Below are 25998 nucleotides of genomic sequence, written 5' to 3'. Positions count from 1 at the left end.
AGACCTTCGGGACGAGTTTAGCGCACATCTTCCGTATCGACAAAATTTAAGTGATAATAGGATGTGCCCTGTCATCTTATCAATGCCAATATACGATCTGCGATCATGCGCACACTTAACCGACTGTCTAAATTCAACACTTCACGCACACGTCAGTAAAAAACTGACACCGATACTTTTTATACAAGCTTTGAACATTAAGAGTAGCGGTCGGTAAAGAACATATATTATACATATATATATATATATATTTACTACACAAATAGGATAAAAATTACGAATGTAACATAAGCTAGATCCGATTTGGACATGTGTTTCGAGAGATTCTTGAAATAAAACAATTTTTAGTTAAAAATTCATTTATTGCTTAGAGACGGCTGAACAGATTTTACTCAGAATTAACATTCGCATTACAAATCGACGCCGAGTAAGCACCAACGGCCAGAACAGACCACGAGTACCCAGTGTTCCCGCGTCAGATTAGTGCGCTATTGAAAGATTCAAGCGTGACCGTTGTGCGTTGCATATCTTACAGCGAGTTACTGTGAAACAAGTTGAATGATTTCCGCTTGTGTTAATTGTGTCTCTCTTGTGGTCTTTTCATCACGTCTCACCGCGAGTTACTTCATGCATGCCATCCGTATTTTACGTGTCCCATTTTAAATTAATCACGGTTGGATGGGATACTGGCAGTGGATTGTTCTCGGAGGAGCGCGTTAGGAGAGAGGTGGGTGGGTTCGTGTAGTTTCATTACGCGGCGATGTTTATGGTGGCGTGCTTTTTATATCGTATGAGCCCTTCTTTGTTAGCGTTGCTTTTTTCCTCCATATAAGGGCATTAGACTAGTTCATAGAGATAAATTTATTGAGTGCATTAACAAACTAATATTTGTGTAGAGGTAGCATGATTTGGTTTTGCATGTGGTTAAATTCTATTTTACGGGTGGTAACCTAACACCCCCCCGCCATACACCCCATCGGCCGTTTGCGGGGTATTATATAGTTGCAATATTTCAATTCACTCACTTCAATGATATAATTCTCACTTCAATGGTATAATGATGCTCCCTGAGCTGCCCTGATGGTTATTTGCACCCCCCCTGCAGTCTTCGTCTTGGCACGTGTGCCAATGGTATCCACCCACGCACACAAACAATTTACTCCAAATGTTGGAGAATAAGAAATACAATATGATACTTTGTCTACCTTGATCTAATAACTGCGACAATGAGGTAAGGCACACGATGCTTAATGTCCTTTCTTCGCTTCATTAGTTTAGATTCGCAGTCGACGTATATACGTAGCAACGGACAAAAATATTGGTATTATTTACAATCTTCCTCCACAACCTCACTTCAGCAGGATTATTTGCTGCCTCAATAATGAATGTCTGGGCGGGAGAAACAATGGGTATTTTTTCGACCGCAACAAAATAATTTAGAGTAATCACTCAAATATGAATAATCAGTAATCATAAATAATTAGTCTGGTGTGTATTCACCCACTGCCATACACCCTATCGGTGGCTTGCAGGGTACTTAAATAAGAACTAGATAAGAAAATAAATTTAACAATTTTATTCTCAACAATTAATTCTGCTAAATGTAACCTGTAAATCTATTTCCATTGTTGTGGCCTCATATTTTCTCAAAAGTATATTTCATAAGCATTGCGATGATAATGAATATAGACTGAGTTTGGTATTGTTTTATCAACTAAAAAAATTGCAAATGTAACACTTTGTAAACACAGAAAGTACAGGGTCCGTACAATAAGTATCGGGACTGGTTCCAAAAATCAAAATTTATTGTGGTTATCATTACAATTACTTAATAATCTTCAAAATACATTCTTCCTGCATCGATACACTTAGTTCGGCATGTCTGCTACTCGTCAAAAGCCCGCTAGAATTCGGTTCCCGGAATACTTTTGAGAGCCTTTGTCGTCGCCTCTTGAACCTCCTCGGTGTAGTCTAACCGATAACCTTTGAGCTCCTTTTGAGCTTTCCTTTGACTTAATAACGTTGTTGAGAAAATACAGTATTCATCTTCCTGGACACAGTCCAAAATTTCTTGCTAAATTTCCACCCGAGACAGTTTTTGTTCCCTGCTCAAGACTTTCGGCACCAGCTTCGCGCACACTTTCCTCATCGCAAGATCCTCTTTTACAATGGTATGGACGGTTCCGACTGAAAGGCCGGTCTCCTCACTGATAAGGGTCACCTCCTGAGCATTCTTGGCCACCTGAGCATCGGTTCGAGCGGTCGTCCGATGCGGTGATCGTCTTCGACGAGCTCCCGGCCTTCCTTAAATACTTTTTGCCACTCAAAAACTTATGCGGCTTAAGGCATCATCCCCATAAGCCTGTTTAATGAGTTCAAGGGTCTCCGACGCGAATTTCCCGAGGTTAACGGAAAACTTCACAGCGTAGCGTTGCTCGACGGTGCGCTCCATGCTGGCGCACTACAACACAAACAATCACACGTCACAAAAATCCACCTCCTGTCGCAACGCATGCCCGGAGGCGACTGAACTAAAGTGCTCCTGAGTGGTGAGGGACCCCTCTACCGAGCCGCCCGGTCGGACCCCCATCCACCGCTCCGTTAGGGCTAAAGCGAACCAGTCACAATACTTATTGTACGGACCCTGTGTGTCCATTGTTCTGGCCTTATATTTTCTCAAAAGTATATTTCATAAGCATTGGGATAATAATGAATATAGACTGAGTTTTGTATTGTTTTACCAACTACAAATGTTGCAAATGTAAGCTTTTGTAAACATAGAAAGTATATCGCTCTAAAATGCACAAATATCTCACCAAGCCGATTGTCAAGTTTTTGGCTTTTGCATTTGTCCGATAAGATCAATTTAATTTTAAATCGGTTGTCAACATGCGAATATTCGTTATAATATATATATTTCATCTACTTCCCATGTCGGGGTCGCTCCTTGAAGATATAAGAAAAACAAATAAGGGATAGAATTTTAGCCTTTTTGATCTTCAGGCCAATCCTATGGGGCGCACTACCTAAATGCATCAATATTTTTCTCAGTATGAAAATCTTATTTGAACTTTAGATACATTTTTACGGTTATGAGATTCAACATCGGGTTTAAAATAGCCTTTGACCAATTGCTATTATTGCACTTATTAGCCCCCGCCACATGCCTTTGCGGCAGCTTGCGGGGTATTATGTACATGTAGATTTATGGGATTCTACCGGTAAGTATTTGATGGTCCAGGGACCAAGCAGATAGGTTACAAGGTTCCGAAAACCACGAAATCACTGTAACACACTCCTGTAACTTGGTAATTTATTTTTCTGTCACCTATTCTTCAAAACACAATTGTTTTATAATGGACGACTTTTATATACCTTCCAGCGATTAAGGACTTTTTGAGTTTAACTTTAGGCCAGATTGATGGAAAATTAACGGAGATACATTTAAAAAAAAGACCTAAGATTAGGACTCTCTGAGTGGCACCTAGAATTTCCAAAACTTAATTACATATATAAGTATACCATCGGTGTAAAACGCTTCTCGGATTAATTTTTCTTTCCATTTTTGAGATTTGAAGACGATCGACATTCTGTACTTAGGTCCGAGCTCGTTTTCTAAACATTTCTAATCATTTATTAACATTATCAATCCATTGAGTTTGTCTTTTTAATGTTGGTGGTCATGACTACTTGTTCAGGGAAAAAATTCTCGCAGACAATTTTCAGTGTTGCAAGAATTCATATGCAATAATTACTTTAGAAGTAATTTCCTAATTCCGGGGCGTAGAAGTCCCGTCGGTAGACCTCTGACTGACTGACTGGAGGGCCTGGGTTCAGTTCCGGGTGACGACGCTGGACATCTTCAGATTCAATCTATCTGCATGCTAACTGCCCGCCACCTCTAGGTCATGTGGCTCAGGGATAATTATACACCAAGGATGCTACATATAAAAAATAAGCTTTTAATAAGTATTTAGTTTCCATGCATTTCTGTAAAATTTCTCGATATATTTTTAGTACGGCGCAGAAACATAGTCATTGAAGCAGGATGATAGGCGTATGTTGGAGGCTTTTGAAAAGTGGGTGTGGAGAAAGAGGGAGAAGGTGAAGAGGACTGAAAGGAAAGCAAACGGGGAAGCTCTAGGAATGGTGGAGGAGGTGAGAGGTCTGCCGAGAAAAATCCAAAGGAGGCAGGAGAGATGGATGGACTTAGCGCTCTCCGCATTCCGATCGCATTCGCCCGAAGCGTCTACAAAATCACGTGTTGACAGACTACAGCGTGGCAAAGAAACTGACCAAGTACGTTAAAGGCCTTTAATACGAATTAAAGCCACTTACAGACGCACGGATAAATTGGTCGGGTGATGTCGGGCTTGTCCGCTAGTAGGTGTGGTATGTATATGTGTGAGTGCGTGTGTGTATGTGTATACATACATTCGTATATACTATATACATGCATATGTGTGTGTGTATATATATATATATATATATATATATATATATACACACACACATATATATATATATATATTTATTCATTTACACACACACACACACACACATATATATATATACATATATATATATATATATGCATATATAAGGAAATATAAGGATATTAAGGAAATACATATATAAGGATATTAAGGAAAATAAGTGTACTGACTCCTGGGCTAGGCGCGCCGCTCCAGGCGCGCCCAGCACCGCTCTGACGGGCTGCGATTGGAGGGGGGTATGTTGGCAAGCGACGCTGAAAAAGGCAGTCGGCTCTGAGCTGTGGTGTAGTGAGGAGCTCTGTTAACGCGAACCTCCACGCTTCGACCCACGTCACGGAACGCGATGCCGAAGTTTTTGGAGCAGCGTTATTCCATCAAATTTGCGGTAAAGCTTGGGAAATCGTCTACCGAAACTGTCGGTATGATTAACCAGGCTTACGGGGAGTCAGCCATGTCCAGAAACATGATCTTTCGGTGGCACAAGATGTTCGTGGAGGGCAGAGAAGAGGTCGACGACGAGTCTTCGAGAGGCTCCCGATGATGCCTTCGCGGGAGCGTTCCAGGAATGGGAACGCCGCTGGAACAAGTGTATCGACTCACAAGGGTCCTATTTTGAGGAATATTAGCTTAAGATATGTAAAAGTGTAATAAATTTTTTTTCCTGAGCTCAGTACACTTATTTTCCGGACGAACCCTGTATATATATACACACACACTACCCTCCCTCTCGGGGAAAATGTCTCCGCAGGGACATGCGGAGATAAAAATTATTTTAATTCCTCTATTTAAAATGTCCATGTAAAAGTAATGTAAATGAAAAAGCATGTTTATGGCAAATGACATAGTTTACGGAAATAAACAAAAGAGCTCAGGAATTCGATATGTAGTTTGCAGGTAACATGTGGTCTAATGTAAATTTATTAACTGTAAAATTCTGTTTACTGAAAAAATACAGCCAAAAAATGAGCCAGAAATTTTCGATGCAGTTCACCTGCTATTTTAGGCAAACTTGAGTGTTGAGATGTCCATTTCCTGATCCGATTACAGGGACCCAATATGGTATTCTATGCAATTCATGATATGCTGCGGAGTGTTAGTAAAGTATTCTAGAGCACTTGATGAAAATTCAAAAATTTTAATCTTGGCCATGTTTCTTCAAAATTGGGCGCCGTCGGCATCGCAACTAAGGGCGCGCCGAGGCTTGAATGGTGCAAAGTTGAAGATGTTCTTTGCACGCCGTCCCCGGCGGGCACCCGCGGGGCCCCTCGACGGCTTGAAGAGGATCCTTGGCGAGCGCCCCCGACGAGCACATGTGGGTGCATCGAACGCAAAACATTCTGATCAGTAGCAAAAATAACACCCAAAAAAGATGTATGCATGCCGAGGAGACGAATAACAATTTAAAACAAAAAGTCCTCCCTAATCTTTGAAAATGTATGCATTTCTTGCATCGATATTTTTGACCTTAGGCCACAAAGTGTGGCAATTCAAGATTCCACACCGAGAATGCAACTTCAAAATTTTAAGTTCCGTCAACAAAATGATAATGGAAATGTTAGATAACTCAAATGATGACCATAATTTTTACAACAGCTTACACGCACAATGGCCCCACTCTACTTAGGTAGATCAGACCACAAAGATGAAATAAGGGAGATACCTGTAGATTCCAGGACAGATTGATACAAATGCTCATCCTTTCCCCGAACAATCAGGAATCATAATAGTAAGAAACCGAAGACATTTTAGAAACATTAAAAACACTGGATTTACAAGTTAGTATAAATTAAAATATTGCAAAGACATCATGTTTATTTGTAGGTGCATGTGTATGTTAGTTGGTAGTTTAAGTATTTGCATGTGTGTGGGTTGTGTTTTTGCATGAATGCATACCATGTTTTGCTGGTGGATTGTATTTATTTGTGGCTTTTGTATGCGTTTTTTTATTAATTACGGGAGGTGCTTTAACACCCGTCGCCACCCGCCCTTGCGGCGGCTTGCAGGATGTTAAGTAGATTGAGTAGATGTCTTCAAAGTTTGAAATAATCCTGTAAGAAAGAAATACGACCTATTGGTAAAGAAGGCAATAAAATAAGGGCCATACGATAATGACGACAAGCCATAACAATTGCTATTAAAATATTTTCTTGCCACCATCGCCTACGGTTAATCTGATTACTTCGCGTTGGTGGAAAAATAATATCTCAAGTCCTGCGCTTGACTTCTCTAATCTTGGTCTCATGTTCTCTCCCGCCGTGGAGATAACCAAGCTTTATTTCAGTGCCATCACAAAAAAGGACTGCTTTCAATTAATGTCGAGTTTTCTAATCCGTAATTTGACCTCAGGTCGGTGGGTGATCCCCATTTTAAATATAAATTCGCTATCATAGCAAAGTTTTGCAAATTTAGCTCCCCTAAGAATGAATTCTTTGGAAAACTATGACTGAATTACAATCAAAGAAAGAGGACGACACAAAACACATCGCGGTAACATAGATAATAAAATTCTCTCATTTCATTCGGAGCGTCAAGCGTCATCAGCTTAGTCGGATGTCACCCCGAGCCCGCTGCATTGACCGTCACTGGCGCGACTCAATGCAGACAAAAGAGTAGCGGGAAAATACAGTCATACCATTCATTAATTCCATTTCTCAAATTTCTTTCACTAACCGAGGCCATTTCTTTGGAAATCCAATCACGTCGAAACAATTGCGGGCAACGGTCACAGAAATGCGCTAGAAACATTTCAGGGTATGCTAATAAACGGAATATATTCGAATGAAAAGGTAAAGAGGGTTGTCATTTCATCGTAAATTTGTCATAGAAACATTTAGGATCATAGAAGTTACATTCTCGTCCAATCTCTCAATGGCTGCCGTCCTATCGTCCCGGGATTTTGTGCAGATGGATAAATTTGCACAACTCATTAATTTGCGAATTGTCCGTCCTGCATGAGTGTAATGCCAGCAGGTAGTTGATGACTGCTTTTCATGGTAGCCCGCCGGATTACTTAGTTGTGTTCTTAGTGCAGTCAGTTGAGTGGTTACTGACAGTTTTACAGTTTAAATGTATGTAACAGATGCTGCACGAATGACAACCTGAAACCATGAAAAAAATCCCTTCCACGTTCCCTTTGAGTGGATCAAAGGGTGTCATGTGCTTGCGGAAATATTTTATTGGAATAAAATGATGTAGTACGGCTGGTGACCTAAAATCCCCTGCTACAAGTGCTTTGGTGAGCTAGCGGAGCTGTGTTACATAGACGTAGCTGCGCCTCCAGCACATGGGCCAGGCGTAGGAAGATATCATGTCTGAATTCAATTACAAAAATGTGTCTGTAATATCTACAATTGTTACAAACGAACAACGCTTAACACGCTCATTGGAAGAATTCGGAAGGAAAGCGATAGATGAGCGGAAATTGCACACATTGTCATTGAACAAATAGAAATCGTGTTAACTTGAAGGAAATGATTCAGGAACTCAAAACCAAGTCGTAGGCGAGAGAGCGACCCGAAATTGTAGGAAAATGTTAGTTGGAAAGGTGGAGTTACGACAATAATTTGCCCCGTCCTAAATCAATCATTAGTCCTGCAGGAAAGGTCCGGCACAGTCCATCTAACCACTCGAAAAATACCAAATTAATTATTCCGAAATTTCGTAACATCATGGCAAGTACATCACAAATAGCTGGAGCATTCCGCCTAGGGCGGTCGCATGTTCGCCAAGCGATGCATTGGCAGGAAGCCATTGTCGCCTAATCAAAGGTTAAGAGGTGACACGGCGACTTTTTACTTTTGAGTGACAACTGATTGAATTAGCATTGTCAATGGAAGTCTACGAAAAGAGGGAATATAGCTATTGCCAAGTGCATATTCACATTAAAACTGAAAGATGTTTCACTCTGGAATAACTGCGAAAACATGAAATGCCTTCTGGGCATTGAATAGAATTTAAATTAGCACGAGAAACGTTTTTACCCTGTGCAAACATCTCAATGTGTAATGGCATAACCAAATAAAGAAGTAAAAGTGCATTAACAAAAAGAGGATCTCCATCTTCGCGAACCTCCGTCGGTGACCTAGCACCTTCGGTTCGCAGCGGGTGTGAGGGGGTCAGAGGCGGTGTAGGAAAGGCCTTATACGTACCCTCTGGAGGCAACGGGCCCGGCACTGCGCCACCCGCAGCGGTGAAGACCTCCTCGGCGCCTCGCCGACCCCCGCGGTCCCCACCGCGGTCGCCGCCGCGGTCGGGGGTGGTGGCTGCGCCCCAAGGGCCCGGGCTGGCGCTAGGGCCGCCCGGCACGCGTGGGGTGCCGGGGAGCACCACGCGAGCACCAGCAGCGCGAGGAGACGGACGAGGGGCGGCGGGGAGGTGACGATCCTCGGAGCCATCGGTGGGGTCGAGCCGTTCGCTCGCGGGACGGCAGGACGAGTCGCCGGCCCTGCCGGTAGGGGTGAGCCCCGGGTCAGGGGAGGCGGGATGGAGGCCCGCCGGCGGCGGCGGTCGGCACGGACCGCCGGCGGAAAACCCGCGCACCCGGTCGACATTCTGGCAGCGACTGGGGCGATCGGCCGCGCCCCTGGGAGGCCTGCGCTCACGTCACTCACTCATTCCACGAACACTTCCTACGACGAAGGACGCGCATGGATGCATCACAGGTGACTGAGACGAAAGTTTAAGGGCGGCAGTTCACACGACGACGCGATGAACTTCAGATTAGCACTGAAAATCGTCTCGGCACTGCGATGTTGAAAAAAACACGATTTTATCAAAGGCTGGATGATCGTGGCAACTGCCTCACGGCACCACCCCAGGAACACAGAGATTAGGGTGCTGCATTCGCTGTAGTGTCGCCTCGCTGTTTCCTTCTCGACGGCAGGAGATGACCTCGACGGACCCGCCCAGCGATCTTGAAAACCTCGTCCGAGAGAACTTGAAGAGCAGCACACGGCCGAAGATGAGCAGTGGAGCGGCTCCCGTCAATCACCACCGCGCTTTCATTGCTGCTATTGTCGGCAGTCGCGCGTGATTCACCCGCCCCCTTGCTTCGCGTTTGCTCTGGATGCCGGGTTCTCGTCGTGAGGCGGGCGAAGTGATCCCCCGCTACCGCGGAGGGGACGGCGCATCGACCGGGAAGACGGCGGGCGCGCGGCCGGCGAAAGGCCTTGTCGCGTGGGGTGACGCCGCAATGGGGTGACTCCGGAACGGGCACGACGATGGAGGGAGAGTCATCCGAGGTGGACCTGGTCATCGATGGCCCCTGCACTAAACCCTAGAGATGGAAGCCCTTCGGTTAAAATGTTGGATCGGAGGGCACGGACACTTAAGAAGCGAACCCTATCGGGCAGTCGAGCGACAAGAATGACGGAATCTCATCCCCTTTATTCCTCGGCAGTGATTCACGCAGAGGTTCCAGAAAACGAGGAGATACGTCCGAGGGTGGTCAATACACTTCTAGTTTTCACACATATTAATAAGGAGCCGATCCTATGGTATCCAGAGAAACTTCATGTATTTAGTTAATAAATATGATGGAAATATTTATTTTTTACCTTAAATAATTATGAGCAATCAAGTATCTCGAGACCTTGCACCGTAAGTCATTAAAGTTTTCGCATCACTACAACCTTTTTTCATGCCGCCAATTTAAAATAATTTAATAAAGAACACTATCTTTTGCTGGCAAGTAAAAGTGAAAGCATGCGCGCTACTCGTGGGGATGTCGAATGTCTTCCAAGTCGGAGACGATGCGTGTGGAGTGTTCCGTGCGCCGATGTGATTTCCGTGTAAGTCCCGGAGGATGTCCGAGGGTGATCGGCAACACAACACACACGAGCGCCGATGACTCGAGACGCAAGCTCGCCCCCGGAGAAGCGCGTGCCGCACCCGCCCCAACCGCGTGAGCGTCCGTCCGGTGGCGCCGCCAGCCACTCGGTGCAATGCTTCCACTTGGCCTCACGGCACCGACTGAACGAGATAGGGCCGCCGCCCTGATGCATCCCCGTGCCGGAGGGGGGAATTCTGCCGGGGGGAGGAACATCCCCCTGCGGCGACCACTTGCTGGATTGCGTCGGAAGGAGCAAGGGTGGGGAGGGCAGCGCCGCCCGGCGCGCGGCTCTTGAACTAACTACTCCAGGCTGGTCTGCCGCGCGAAATGCGAGTAGGGGTCGCGAGTAAAAGGGGTCGTCGACACGGGGATGGATATTAACCTCAAATAACTCAACGATATAGCTATTTTGCTGCTAATTCGAGGGACATTATCTTTTCACTCCTCGTGTCAAGAATTAAAGAGTAATGAAAAAATATTTCATTTAAACTCCGATACTGACATGAAAAAGGCCTGTCCCAAAAGTAGTATGGCATAACAATGGTTTCCGCAGTGATGAAGGTGTGTGCGAAGTAGTTGCCGCGAGAGCGGCTTAAACGAACAATAGGAAACTCACACGTACTTCGAAGTGAAACCCATGTGCGTCACACACCACTGCCAGCGGGTTTTCCAGTCTCGTAAACCTAGGAAGGCGGTGTCCGGAATGCTGCTGAGCTCCCTCGTCACGGCCTGTTGTAAATCCTCCATGTGGTGACGTCTTTTCAGGACGGATTTGAGGCGGGGGAAGAGGAAGAAGTCTGGTGCGGCAAATCCAGGGTTCTAGTGTGGCTCGCGGCAACAATTTCGCACAAAACTTTCTCATGCCTATGTTTTCGGTTACAAGACGATGCACATTACTTTTAGGGATGTAAAGTTCACCATAAACCATGCGAGCACTGAATCTAATATCCCCGTTCAAGAAAGCCATTTCACTCTGGCAATATTTTCGTCAATTGTTGAGATCGAAGGACGTCCTGAATATTCGGCGTCTTCAACATCTTCCCTCCCCTCCTGAAACAGCTTTAGCCACGCAAAAACACCCGATTTAACCATGACGTTATCACCATAAGCTGCTATGAGCATGTCATGAGTCTCTTTCCCAGTTTTTTTTTAGTTTTTCCCAGTTTCACGCAAATTTGCTGACTTAGGGCTGTTCCAAAGGCCTGTTCAATAATGGAGTGTAAAGTGGTCATATTAAAGAGGTTTCACAAAGGAACGACTCCGCAAAGGTTAGGAGACAACTGCCACCGGCCTCCAACCTATCCTGAGACTCCCATCCCTCAAACCTGGCCAGAGAAACCGCCGTCCGTCCTTCCGTCTATCCGGGAAAAATAAGTAATACAATTTTTGGGACAGGCATTTGTAGATAGATAATCGCACTCTTCTCTCGCTTCGCCGAGGGAGCTGGGACGCCTACCAAGGCCGAGGAGGGAGGGGGTCGCGGAGAGAGAACGAGGGATAGTGCACATTTTGGACCTTATTGGACATAAAAATCCGTCGGGGAATCATTTATCTGCCCTTCGTGGGCCCCGGGGCCCGCTAGAAGGCCCAACCTGCCCCCGGGAGGATTTCTCGCAGAATTGTCCACCGCAACCCACCCGTCAACATTCCCGTGCACCTGCTGAGGGGTGGCGGTGGAGGAAGAATGGGCGTCGCCCGAATGGCATTCCTCTATTGAAAAAGAAAACTTGGTTTTTCCACATAAAATATTTATTCACGACCTAGGTTTCGACGCTCAGCGTCATCTTCAGGTCACCTGAAGATGACGCTGAGCGTCGAAACCTAGGTCGTGAATAAATATTTTATGTGGAAAAACCAAGTTTTCTTTTTCAATATGTATCGTTTCCACAAAGTGACGCCTGAAGTTATCTCCTGGCATTCCTCTAGCCGTATTCCTGGATGTTTTCTCCGTCTTTTCCGTAGCATACTATTTTTGGGCCTTGATATACTTCCAAGTTGGAAACCAATAAAATAAAAACAAAGGTACCAGCAAATTTCATAGGACTGTCTACGTGCCAGTGAAATTTCTTGTGCCCACAGAGATAGAGTAGCAGGCATCACTAAATATTTTTTCTGGAAAGGCCGCGAAATTGAGCGGAAGAGCATACGAGTGATCCTCAATAGAGAGTAACCTTAAAATTTCAATTCGTCCAATTTATTCCACAAAAAAGTGATTTTATTTTTAATTGTTAGACTAATGTGTGATACATACTCGACGGTTTATGTCTCATTGAATTGACTCCAGTATTGCGCCAGCGACATTCGTTTCATTTAGAAGCACGTCCAGTCCGCCTGTTCGGCAACGATGGAGGTAACACGTGATGCTGCATTGCAATGTCGCTTTCGTCCGAATAAAGAGTCAGCCGAGGTCGACTTAATGCTGGTGCGGGAGGCTTAGAGCGGTGGCTTTGTCCCGAGGTGACTCGGGAGGCGTGACATCCGACATCCGCTCCAAGTGAAGGATTTCACGAGGCTCTTTGTCGCCGCTTTGCGCAGCATCCCACTTCGTCTCGGCCGTATCGGGGGCAACGATATACGATGTGTGTGTGAGTAAAGGCACCCACGCGAAAAGGCCATCTTCGGCTCGGATTTCCCTACTCAGCCCTTGCCGCCGATGAATGCCCTCATTGGCACCCGGTCGCAGTGCATTTTAAATGGCGAACAGAAACAACACCAGTCCATGGGATCCGCATTGCATAAATGCCATTCCAGGGAAATCAATTGCTCATTAGGCGATCGCACTCAAGGTGCTAGTGATTTGTGGGGAATGGCTATTGAGGGGGAGGACTCGAAGGGAGAGTTTTCCTCCCACGCTCTACGCAAAGCCGCGGGCCGGGTTTCGCACCCTCCGAGCAGAGGGAATGATGAACCCACGCTCGAAGAGATATTCGCCTGGGTGGGGGCTAAGAAGGAGAGGGGTAGGGTGCCAGGGGCCACGGGCATGATGCTTTGAATGAGCCGGGACGAGAGGGGGTCGGAGGGGCCGGCAGAGGACCCCTTCCCCCCAAATAATAACTGGACCGTAGGAATGGGAAGTACCCGCGGGAGTATTCTGGAAAGTGACTAACTTGAGACGAGCATCAGAATGGTCATTAAAATCTCTCGCTCTTGTTAATATCTGGCTCAAGGAAAGTTGGCAATTAAATCATTTTTCTCCGCTAATTATATTTAGTCAGTCATGGTAATTTATTAATTAATTGGAGAGTGCTAATTAATTGAAGTTCGATAAAAAAAATTTTATCACTTACCACCTGACATGATGGGCCGCAATTTTTCAAAGCTGAGTAAACTGATAGTACGATACTAAAATACGATATTTTTAGTGTCTCGATCAGTTTACAAAGGAAAGGTACCAGTAATTTCACAATATTATTTATTAACAAGGGAGGAGCGATAACCATAAAAATGATAATATCCTACCTCAGTCGATTTCAAGTTTCTTTTTACTCTTTCAGCAAATAACGAACCTCCCCTCTCGACGCGATATAGTCCCGAGGGGCTTGTTTATCATTGAAAACAAGCTTTATCTTTCCTCTATATGCATGGTTCGTCCAAAAAATAAGCGGAATGCATCGGGGAAAAATGTACTGCAGATAACATTGCAAGTTGCTAAAATAATTCAAAATAACCCGCTGGTGCATTTTCACACCGATGACAGCGTCTCTGCCAGTCGCGGTGCGGTTCCTGGAAGGCGTCGACGGAAACCTCGTTCAGGCACTTCCTCACGGCTAATTTTGACGCTATTCAGCGTTCCAAAATGGCTGTCTTTCGAGTTCCTTTTCATTCTTGGGAGCAAAAACATGACCGGCGGTGCAACATCGGAGCTATACAAAGGCCAAGACACATTTAGTATTCCTATTACAATTGCACCGGAATATATTTCCTTTGGAAGCAAGGCTGTTGGATATTTGAGGTAATTTAGTTTTTTAGGGTAAGATTTGCAATGTAGAGTAATATGGCATTGAATTTTATATTGGCATGAGTTTTGAATATGTATGTTTAAACATTATTCAAGTGAGGTTTTTTTTCTCTTTTATATCATTTTTATTCTTATTCAGTCCAATTAATTTTTATTACTTATTTATTAATTATTGTTTTTTCTTTGTCTTTTTCCTCTATTTTATTATTTTTAATGTTATTTGGTATCACATATATTTTTTAATTGCTTAATTTTTTTGACAGGTTCTCGGTTAAATGGGATAGCGGATAGGTAGAGGGATGGGTGCAGGGTGTATCTTGGTGGGAAAGCTATTCTCTTCCTTTCCTTTTTGGGTGTGGAGGATGGAAGGAGTTGGTTGTGTGGCTAAATGAAACGAGCTACTGGGATCAAAGAGAGGAAGGATATCAGCGACTTGTTTCGAGATTTTCATCGATGTACAATAATTCAATGATGGTTTTTTAATGATATCATGTATGGTTGGTATGTCTAATTCTCTTTGTACGTTTTTATTGGGGACGTACCAAGGGGAGCCACAATATCCAGCGGGCCATCAAATGTTGCCACAACCGTTGGATCTAGAGAGTAGTGATTGTTACCCAGATGGGGAAAGCGTGAGCATGGAGCTGTTGGAGTAGGAGAGAGTGGACGATGTCCAACTTGGGGTTAAGGGAAGTCTTTGAGGAGAACGTTAGTAGGAGCTGATTAGCGAAGGTGAATTTACGTAGTTTTGGAGAGTTTGGAGGAGACATAGGGTTTAAAAAGCAGTTTTTCGTCAAGGATGATTCCAAGGAAGAGGACGGTGGTTTTTTGAGGAAGGATCTTTTGCTTTAAGGTGAGGATTACATGGGTGGCTTTATTTCATAATTTTGTGAGATATATTTTGGTGCACTTGTCTGTATTGACTTCTAACCTCCACTCCGCGGGCCAATCTAGAGGGTAGGCTGAAAACTAATGCACAGATGCTTGTAGACCACAACCAAAATGACCTTCAAAAGCACTCCTGATGGCATGTGGAAGTAACATTTCCCCTCAACATGCCTGCGCAGGTTTGAGGTCGTTATATTCATCCAGTGTATTTTGAGAAGGGGGAGTATGGAGGCGTGCTCTAGTGCTATGTCAACGCGAGTTAAACAGCGTGCTGTTATCGAATTTTCAACTGCTGAAAAAGTGACTCCTACTGAGATTCATCGTCGTTAAAAGGCTGTTTATGGTGACCATGCTGTTGAGAGATCTACTGTAAATCGACATCCGTCTTCTCCTCAGGCGAAAAAGTTCAAAAGACAACGTGGAAACCAGGCAAAAAAACTGCTTTTGACTGTGTTTTTGAATGCTCATCGGGTTTATGTGACCGATTTCGTGGAACGAGAGGCAATGGTAAATTCTTCTCAGTATATACATGCTCTAATAAAACTCCAAACTCGAGATTGTCGTGTTAAAGGCAGCCTGGCGCCAATAATCTTGCAACATGACAACGCTCGTCCACACACCTCGCGGGCAACTGAAGAGGCTCTGCGAAACCTGAAATTTGAACCGATTCCACACCCTCCTTATTCCCCCGATCTTGCGCCTTGCGATTTTTATTTTTTCCTCAACTCTAGAGACCACTCAAGGGTTATCATTACAACTCTGACCATTAGGTGAAGTCGGAAGAGTTTTTCAGTGACGGAATGAAAAAAAAACTTGTTACACGTTGGGAGAAATGTGTTAGCCTTAAGGGTGACTGTGTTGAAAAATAAATATATGATTTTGAAAATTATGAATTTTACTTTAATGTACTTTTCGCTCGATCTTGCTATTTGTTTTTGTTTGTGGTTTACAAGCATATGTGCAGTATGTGTGTACTTTTCAGCCTACCCTCGTACGAAAAAATCGAGATGGGTCATGGGTCTTGAGGGGCTACAAACTCTGGGCAGCGATGGCGGTGTCATCAGCATGTAAAAAGCTTTAGTTAACTCGGTTCTGAAGACTTTGTCCGTCAAAATATTGAACAAGAGGGGACTAAGGACAGCACCTTGGGGAACTCCAGTATGAACGGGGTGATAGGGGGAATGGAAGGTGTTATGGAAGATGGAAAACGAACGGTAAGCGAGAAAAGATCGCACTATTTTGATTGGATATAAGGGGATGTTTTTCAGCCAAAGTTTGTACTGCAGTCCTTCATGCCAGACTTTATCAAATGCCTGGCTGATATCGAGTAGTACTGCTACAGTTTATAATTTACTGTTGAAACCGGATGTTGTAAGTTTTGCAAGTCTGTTGATTTGATGAACCGTGGACGTCTTTTTGATGGCCCGGATAGGGACTTTAAGCGGGCTAAATGTACCTGTTTAAATACATTGCTTAAGGCTGAGGTTAGAGAGATAGGACGATAAGAGCTTACTTCTGAAAGGAGTTTATCGGGTTTCGGTAATAGGATGATGTTCGAGGATTTCCTACAAGAGGGGAAGTCAGAGGATTCAAAGCATGCGGTAAATATACCTGTGACGAAATTTATGTAAGGAAAGGGGAGGAAAATGAGTGATTCGGCGAGGATGTGATCAAGGCAGGAGAAGCATTTGTAGGGTAGTGTGGGGAGGATAGAGGAGACTTCTTTGACAGTGCAGGTTTTGCCTTCGGGGCGGGTGAGTACCAAATGGTTCCTGCACTGTTTGTGTGTCTGATACTTGTATTCCGTTGGTGTGCTGCGTAGGTAGCTATGATGCATTCTGCGTAGAAACGCTTCACCTCGTCCAGCGTCCGTATGGAATGTTGTATAATTGACTTGACTATTGGGGGGGGGGATTTTTCGTATTATTTTTTTAAATTCTGCTTCTTATATTAGCGCTATATGGAGCATTGTCCATCCACCTACCCCTCCGAAGTAAAGAGGGCCCGCTCAATCACGTGACGAGATGAGGCAAGAAAATGCGACCGTCCGACGGCAACAACGTGTTTGCCACCATGTACTCCACTGTTTCAATTTGCACACTACGAGGGAAATACGGAGATACGACAATACATTATGATTAAAATGGACAACGGGGACGCTTATTTACTGGGTGAATGTACCATAAGCGGCGGCCCCCACGTGATCACCTAACGTGCCGGCGTACATTGCGACACCACACGCTTCAAAAGTTTTTTTCTCGAGTGCCTTGTAGTTGTATGTACTTACGTTATGACAGAAATTATGTACCCGATAACCTGTTCATTTACTCCGAATGAATATTTTACACTACAAAATGACGACAGGTAATATCTAGCATCTACATAATACCTCGCAAGTAGCCGTAAGGGCAGGTGGCGGGGGGTGTTAGGTCACCACCCGTAGAAGTGAACAAAACCACACTGAAAATCAACACACACATACAAATCTACACTCACTGGAGCGTGCACATTCATGCAATGGTCCTTTAATTTTACAAACATGAAAATACATATACTACCACCTAACAATGAATTGCACCTTAGGAAGCAGTATGAAATTTATCCAATAACGTGCAAGCTAGAATTTGAAAAGTAAGAAGGCGAAATTCCACTACCACATGGACATGTATCGTTCAACGCCCCCCCCCCCCCCCCACAGGACACAGGTAGGGAATGTGACCCAACGCAGTAGGTAGCGGTAGGGTCCCCCCACAGAGAGAGATGAGGGATGGAAGGGGAAACATAAAAACAGACAAGCCAGAACAAGCAATACTGTACATAGAACTACATTATTTAATGGCATTCTAATGCGGTCATACGGGAAGAAGACCAGCGTTGAAGTGAATCGCAATAAGGTTCTTGTGCCACAATTTTTGATGAGCAAATCAGCATTGCGTTCCCCAAATGGATTAGTTGGGCTTCAGCGGCGTGGTGCAGGACACGTACTAGTCTGGTAAGTTATTAGCATGCTAGAAAATACTTAGACGGCTTACGACATTAACATGAATCTTGGACAAACATGAACACGAAGAAAAGCATGCAAACATTAAAGAAGAGCATCAAAAGAAACAGCGCCGCAGGAACATTGACGGAAAATTATGAAGCACGCAGGGGAGATGGAAACCCATAACAGTGCCAACTGCGGACTGGCAAGATTTCCCTCCTGTTCACTGCGGCCTTCCGCTCTGCCAGGAGCCAATCAGAGCAACGCGAGACGGATTTGTAAACAGGCGGAATCAAAACTACTACTACTACGAATGGACGAAACCGTAGCACGGCCCTGACTTGCGGTTGCCGAAGCCGGAAATCTAGTCAATGGAGGCCAATAGAGCGTTGGACTACTGACCGGTGGGCCCGGGTTCGATTTCCGTACACTCTGGGCACCTGCAGCTCCACCCTAGCTATGTGATTTTTCGGGTACCAGATCTTCCTGGTAAACCATAACCAGTACAGGGAAAGGAACTGCCCCCTTACCCTGCTAATGTGTGAACTTCACACGCCGTATAGGGCTTAGTACTGGGTGAACTTCACCATCACCTACCAAAACCGACCTTCGGCTTGATTACTGTGTTTATGGCTTTTATGTATATATAGTATGTATGCACAATAATTATATAATATCTATGTGTAGGTCAATTATGTATTAGTATGAAACTTTGGATGTTAATACAATGGTACCCCAAAAGTATGTAGTTGAGTGAAAAATAAAATAAACCCATTGCAATCAACTGGAGGTGAAGGGGAAGCCGACTAATCACCTGCAACCCTTTCAAATCCATATAGTATTTATTATGACGGTATGCATGCTCTCTACACGACCCTGAAACCACCTGTTTCTTGTTCACTTCGGAGACTTTCGCCGGAAGCGTCGCCTACTGCCAAGCAAGCTTCAAGAGAGGCATTGTTTTGGCAGAGTGCGGCCATCGAGAAGTGCTTGGTCTTCATTCTTGCACCTCTCGGTGATGAGGACGAGTGCGACCTTTAGGAGAAGACCGAACCCTAAATGCGAGCGAAGCCCGGTCCCGCATATCCAAGACTTCTCACAGACCTATTCAAAACTACAGATTTTTCCAACCATAGATTTAGTTCGCTCTTACCACCAAATACCGGCCGCCGAAGTGCCCAAGAACGACGGAATTACATAATTGGACTTGAATAAATATTCACAAATATCTTTGAAAATAAATATCGGGGCTTAAATCTTCCAAATATTTATGGATAAAGCCATTAGGGGCTGGATTTCTGTTACTTTCTGGATCTTTTAAAGATAAACGAGGGGGCGAAAAAAGACACTGAGATTAAGAGACCTGGAGCCACTCCCAGAAGCAAGTGGCCGCCTTTGATAGTGATATTCAAAATACTATACATGGCAGAATTCATCAGGAAAACGAGAAGTCTGACTAGGGAAAAATCGTTCTCGATTAAAAAATGAAATGAAGGGACAAGTCTTCAACTAAAGAAACAAACTGATTACAATGACGTAATTGATTTCTTTTAATAGCGGGGTGCAGTGCGTAACTTGGTCCCCAAAGAGAGAAGGTATTACAAGATATGTTAATCACGGGCTCGACAAAGGCATTGAAAATGAATTCATTAAAGAAGAAATGATCGACCAAAATAAACCCTGCATGGACACAAGGCCGATAGGAGAAAAAAGCCAGGATAGCACCTGTGAAAAAAGGGAAGGACTTTGGCATAAAAAATATGGAAAAGGACAAATACTTGTTTAGCCATCCGGTGACAATAGCCCCATTCAAATATAAGGCACCACAAAGATTGTACCGATGTAACAGGTACGACCATGGATCAAGGTTTTGTAAAGCAGAACCGCGCTGTTACCGCTGTGCCGGGGACCACGAAGGGAAATTTTGCCCTAGGACTGAACGAATTAAATGTTGTAGCTGCGGCGGTAAGTACTACCCCCGAATGTGAGATGTACCAAAAGGCAGCCATAAAATACGAGAACGATAAATGGTCCTCGGAAAAAAAACAAGTGACGGAGATCGAAGTAACGACGAAAACATTTAAATCGGCTCCAAAAAAGAACCCGTGGGGGAAAAGAAAGGAGGATAGGGTAAAGAAAGAAAGGGAAGAAAATAAAAAAATGCTCACGAAAATAATAGAAAGAAAACAAATGCAAAAGAGAGATAGAAATGAGACTGAAGTTGAAACAAACGAGAGCATAAAAGATCTGATGAAGGCCCTGACTAACTTTGGCACAATCATGCAGCAACAGATGCAGATTATGCAAGAAATTATGACCAAAATAAGCGACATTCTCTTAGCAACTATATGAAAAAATCAGCTAAGAAATCATTGGACATAGCGATTTGAAACGCAAATGGTTGAAATAATTATAAAACTCCCGAGTTATTGCATTTATTAAATCGCAATAAATTAGACATATGCTTATTTGCTGAAACTCATCTCAGACCCGAGACTAACTGGGAAATACCAGGAGACATAATTAGACGAAAAGGAAGAAATGTAGGAAAGTGACGAAAACCTGCCGGCGGAGTTGTAATCCTAGCTCTCGAGAACATCGTAGCTAGTGTGACGTTATAATCACCTTGAATGTGTAGGGTTAAAAATCGAATCTGAGATAGGGATACTCAAAATTTACCCGTGTTACCTGCCGCCAAAAAGGAACGTAATGACGGAGGAATTAAATGATTTAATGGATACCAACGAAACGGTAATACTTGGAGGAGACTTCAACGCAAAAAATATCGAATGGAACCGCCCACATCGGAACAAAAACGGGCAGATTTTACAGAAGTGGCTCGAGGAGAACATGGGAAAATTAGTCGTCCCTAACGAGCCAACAAGAATGTGTGGTTGGAATGACAAAAAATCTCCAGAGACCAGAAAAGGCGGTAACCATTAATGATCATACAAATGACCATTTCCCTATTCTCGTGAACATAGGGACCAAATCCCTAATCACCCCTGACAGACCCAACCAGAATGTTCTTAGGCCTAGCAAGTTGGGATTTATTCAGGAAAGTAATAGCGGAAGACTTTCTTCAGAGCAGAGTACTGACCAAACCCGAAACGACGGAAGAAAGAGATGACATGGCTAAAACACTATCTGCAGTAATTCGTATAGAAATTGAAAAATCAATACCAATAAAAAGAAAGAACAGCGGAAATTCTAAAACTAGACGAGGCCACCAAAATACTCACTGAAGAAAGTACCTTCAACAGAAGGAAATACTTCCAACTAGGTACAAACTCTCTGAAACAAAAAAAGAAGGAAATTAATGAACAAATACATATAGTTATAACGCGATACACAGCGGAAAGGTGGCAAGAACAGCTGGAATCACTAAATACGAAATATGGCTCGGTTTGGAAAATAGCCAGGCAACTAAAGAAAACTCCACCATCAGATCCTAACATAAAGGCCAGTGATAAGTTTATCTGCGATAATATCGAGAAAGCAAAGTACATGGCGGATATTCTATAGGTAACCTTTAAGCCAAATAAGGCCAGTTTAGAAACACCAATAGTAACAAAAAAACGGGACACTTGATATACGTATACATAAAAACGGAAGAAATCGCAGAAATAATTAGTAAACTCAAAAATAAGAAATCACCAGGTGGGGATCAAATTACTTACGATTCTATGAAACAAATCCCACATTCCGCGAGAGAGTAAATGTGTAAAATTGCCAACGCGCCAACCGCATTGGGGCATTTCCCCGAAACCTGGAAACATGCGATAGTAAAATGTATGCCAAAAAAGGGCGGAAAACGATATCCAGGATAGAATTTAGACCAATTTCACTCATTTCAAACTTAGGGAAACTGCTAGAAAGACTGATAACACCGCATATATTGGGACATTCCAATGAAAACAATATCTCGCCACCTGAGCAATTCGGATTCAGAGAAAAAAAAATTCTGCCACTCAACAGACTAACAGAGTTGTAGATTTCATCGGTGACGCATTTAACAAAAAGGAGTGGAAAATATGAATATTCCTTGATCTCACTAAAGCGTTTGACAAGGTGTGGCACGAAGGGCTGCTGCAAAAAATGGAAAATTGGAACTTCCCCATATTGATTTTAAAATGGACTAACTCTTATTTAGATAAGAGGAAATATAAAGTAAATGAATTATTTGCAGATGACGCGACGATTATAGCCAGAGGGAAAAAAATGGCAATTGTCTAAGAAAGGGCTCAGGACATGCTAGATATAGCAACTAAGTGGTACTTAACGTGTAGACTGAGAGTAAACCCGACCAAAACAAAAGCTCTGATTTTTACAAGGCCACATTCGATAACACCGACTTTATCGTGATAAGAACCAAATAATAGCCAATCGAGTGGAGCGTTTATTTATAGTGTACCACTTATTTAGGAGTAACAATTGACAATACACTAAATTTTGAAAAACAAGTTAAAAATAAAGTAGAAAAAGCTTATGCAATTAGATCAGGATTGGCCCCTATCTTAAAAAAACAATGCGACGCCACCAAGTTTTAAAAATTACATTGACATGGCAGTTATTCGCCCCGTATTGACATATGCAGACCCAGCCTGAAATGGACTGCTAAGGAAAAACCGATACAAAAAATTAGAAGTCACCGAAAGGAAGATTCTGAGATTTATGCACCGAATTAAACCTTGGGTAAAAATAAAAGATAAATATAGTCAAATTCAATTAGATGATGATCTAGATGAAACAATTGAAAGACTAAGCATAAATTATAACAAAAAGCTACAAGGAAATGAAAGCAAGAATTAACCTACACAAAAATAGACAAAGCAAGTGACTATGACAAATATTACAGACCGTATAGTATATTAAAATTATAATTACCAAAACCTTGGTAAGATAAGACGGGGCAAATACATGGGGGGAAAAAACTAAAAGGCATTATAAAAAAGGAGCAAAAGCCGATATTCGGCATGCTCTACATTAAAGCCGCTTGAGGCGGCATGTAACTCTTGATTTCTGTAACGCTTTTATCGATCACGTATTGGTGGGGTCGTTCAGGGATGAGGAATACGAGATTCATTTACGGCAGTTTTTTGTCTGATTCTCAAAACTCAGGATACCAAGTAACTCTTCAAATGCATACTAGGTGTCCATGTCGTTCGGTAGTTGTGAGTGGCATACCCACCTTTGGCGATAAGGTGTACATAGTAAAGTTTCGCTCAAACCTCCTCAATCAATTAACTTCGTCGATTTTACGGATAATTAACTTCTCCTGCAGATTCATTTCAGCGCAGCTGCCAATCTGGCCCGAATCTACAGTGCCGTCGGCGGGTTAAATAGATATTCTGTTGAGTGAACCATCGAAACGCGAAGAGAGTTCGCGGATTGTAAAATGACACTTACGCAAGCGGATCTGGATTTAACCTATCCGGATCCATCGCTCCTTTCAGAAGCCATGCAGGACCCGTTTGGACTTTTCACGTTAAAGATATCCGCAGATAAGGAATAATAGAGGTTAAAGTATTAAGGTATCATCTAAGACGTTGCCGAATCGGATCGCGTAGAGGAGCTAGATTTATAAAGCGTTGTTATGATAAACTTAGTTGCGTATCTGAAGTATTAGAGCAGCTAGGAGCTGCTCGGAGCGAAGGTTAAATTACAGATTGAAGCTCTTGCATAAATTGGAAAGACATCTCTTTAGCGGTGATGTTGAAAATGTATTTTTATCTCCATCGTGCTACGGTAAGATAGATCATGCTAATAAAATGAGAGAGGTTAAGTGCAGAACAGATAGATTTAAGATGCAATTTTTTCCATGAACGATAGGAGATCATAATAACATTGTTCGGCCGTGGTAGGGTCATGTTCTGGTAAAGATATTCTAGTGTGTATTCACTCCCTGTCACACACCCTAGCGGTGGCTTGAAGGGTATATATAAATAAATAGATAAGATAGACTTCAAAACGCATCCTTAGTTTCTTTGCATGCCTTGCTAATCCTGACCGCGACCCTTAATCATGCGGTCATAGCGCATTCAGGGGCGTATTAACCCCATTTGCCGCCCCCCTGCCGCGCTATAGTCAATGTCTGCCGCCCCCTTAAGGAATTAATTTTCACGATTCAGAGCTTTTGTTTAAATAATGCGAACCAAATTCAATTTGTCCACAAGGTCCTCGCGCCTAACAACAGGAACTAGCGAAAAAAGGAATAGCGTGATCATTCGCAAGACTGACTAATGTAAACACAGGATTCGCGCTCTTGGCGGCCTATGGTGGAACCTTTTTTCTAAAAAAGAAAACGCGCGGGATTTTGAATCACTATGTTCGCATTAAAAAAATTTAAACTATTGATGAATTAAGAATTCCGGGACTTGTGCCGCCCCCTGGGAGCTGCCGCCCTACGCCATGGCGTACTGGTAAATACGCCCCTGAGCGCATTATCATTCATCCACCGTCTAAAGTAAATTACACTCTCTTCTTTGGGAAGTTGCTTCTTTTTGTGTTGAAGCTGTTTCTCTTGAGCAGAATAATAGAATGCCCAGATGTCATATGGGTAAGATTAAGAACGCGGGAATAAGTGGCGTGGCGTATCAATATTTTGAGTCTCTTTGGAAGTAAGAGACTCTCGCAGTACGAACTATCATGGGAATGGTTTAAAATAGGTCTTCAGAAATAAATTGAAGAAAGGTGAAATAATTATAAGGAAGAAAGATCAACTTTTAGCAGGCGATGACGGGATAGGCAGGATCTACACGCTCTCAACAAATCATACAGCAGCATCAACTTCAAAACAGTTCTCACTAAAAATGGTGCATTGAACGTACAAAAACAACCCAATATAATCTTGGTTTTAACATCGATAAAATGGGAGTTGATCACAGTGACTAGCTCCTTAGTTATTACCAATTCCACAAAAAAGTCAGATGTAAGAAAAAAAACTTTTTCATCTCTCTGGTCAATATTATCAAAATTTTTAAGAATGTAGGCCTAATGACACAAAAGTTCTATTTTGACTTTACTGAGAATATTGTAGACCAAAGCAGAAAACCTATTCTCTTCCTCCAGAACTTTGCTCCTTTTGAAGCAAGGTTGTGCCTGCTTGCAGTAATGATTTTTGGGAAATATCTTTTTTTGTATTGCATGGCCGGAGGAGGCTATCACAGGAATGAGGCTCCTATGGTGGAATATTGGTTGGATTACGTATTGGAGGATCGATTTGATTTAGGTTACTATAATTTAATTAAATATTGGTTTTTTATTTTTATTTAACAGTATATTTTTTATTTTTAAAACTTTTTACATTTAGTTTTTTTTCAGTTTAGGCTCTATTAGGATTAGGGTTTAATTCAAGGGATTGGAAGTGAGTGATAATGGGGGAAGTTAATTAAGGATTAAGCTGAGGTGGGTTTTGTTTTAGTCTAGGAATGGGAGTAGGTTAAGGGATCCGGTGCCAGATCCAGTTGAGGTATCTCTGGGCGGCATATCCTAAAGGGGACTTTTTGTGAATGGAGCGGGAAGATTCAGTACCGTGTGAAGGGTAACGTCAGAGAGACATTTGATGCACTTTTTCTTCTTGGAGGGTTCGTGAAATAGAGGGACATTTTGGTGAGGATATTTGCATTTGCCTGGTGGGAGTGAGGTGGACCAGAGGGAGGCTTTGAGATAATTTTCACAGGTTTTGATGGAGTTTGCATAGCTGATAAGGTAATTGGAAATGATGGTTTCTAATGGTGGTACCTCCAGTTCCTTTTGGATGTTTTGGTCTGGGATAAACCAGGGGGCACCCACAATATGGCGGATGATCTTGGTCTGCCAGACCTGAAGGCATTTGACAGAG

At 43.2% G+C, this 25998-nt stretch overlaps 1 protein-coding gene across 1 annotated transcript in view; it reads right to left on the bottom strand.

Annotated features, from left to right (window-relative positions):
* The window catches only part of LOC139695054 (uncharacterized), a gene marked incomplete at its 3' end in the record, with an annotated part of 79497 nt that extends 70451 nt beyond the window's left edge, over positions 1–9046 (bottom strand). Inside the window, exon 1 of the mRNA XM_071593698.1 lies at positions 8645–9046. Coding sequence (XP_071449799.1) covers positions 8645–9046 — 402 coding nt within the window. The remainder of the gene's footprint in view (positions 1–8644) is intronic.
* Positions 9047–25998: the final 16952 nt, after the last annotated feature.

Source organism: Hetaerina americana, unplaced genomic scaffold (genome assembly GCF_022747635.1).
Source record: "Hetaerina americana unplaced genomic scaffold, ioHetAmer1.1.p SCAF_1, whole genome shotgun sequence".
In the NCBI taxonomy this organism is placed as follows: Eukaryota; Metazoa; Arthropoda; class Insecta; order Odonata; family Calopterygidae; genus Hetaerina; species Hetaerina americana.
Note: the sequence above shows the minus strand (reverse complement) of the source record. Positions and strands in the feature narration are given on the sequence as shown.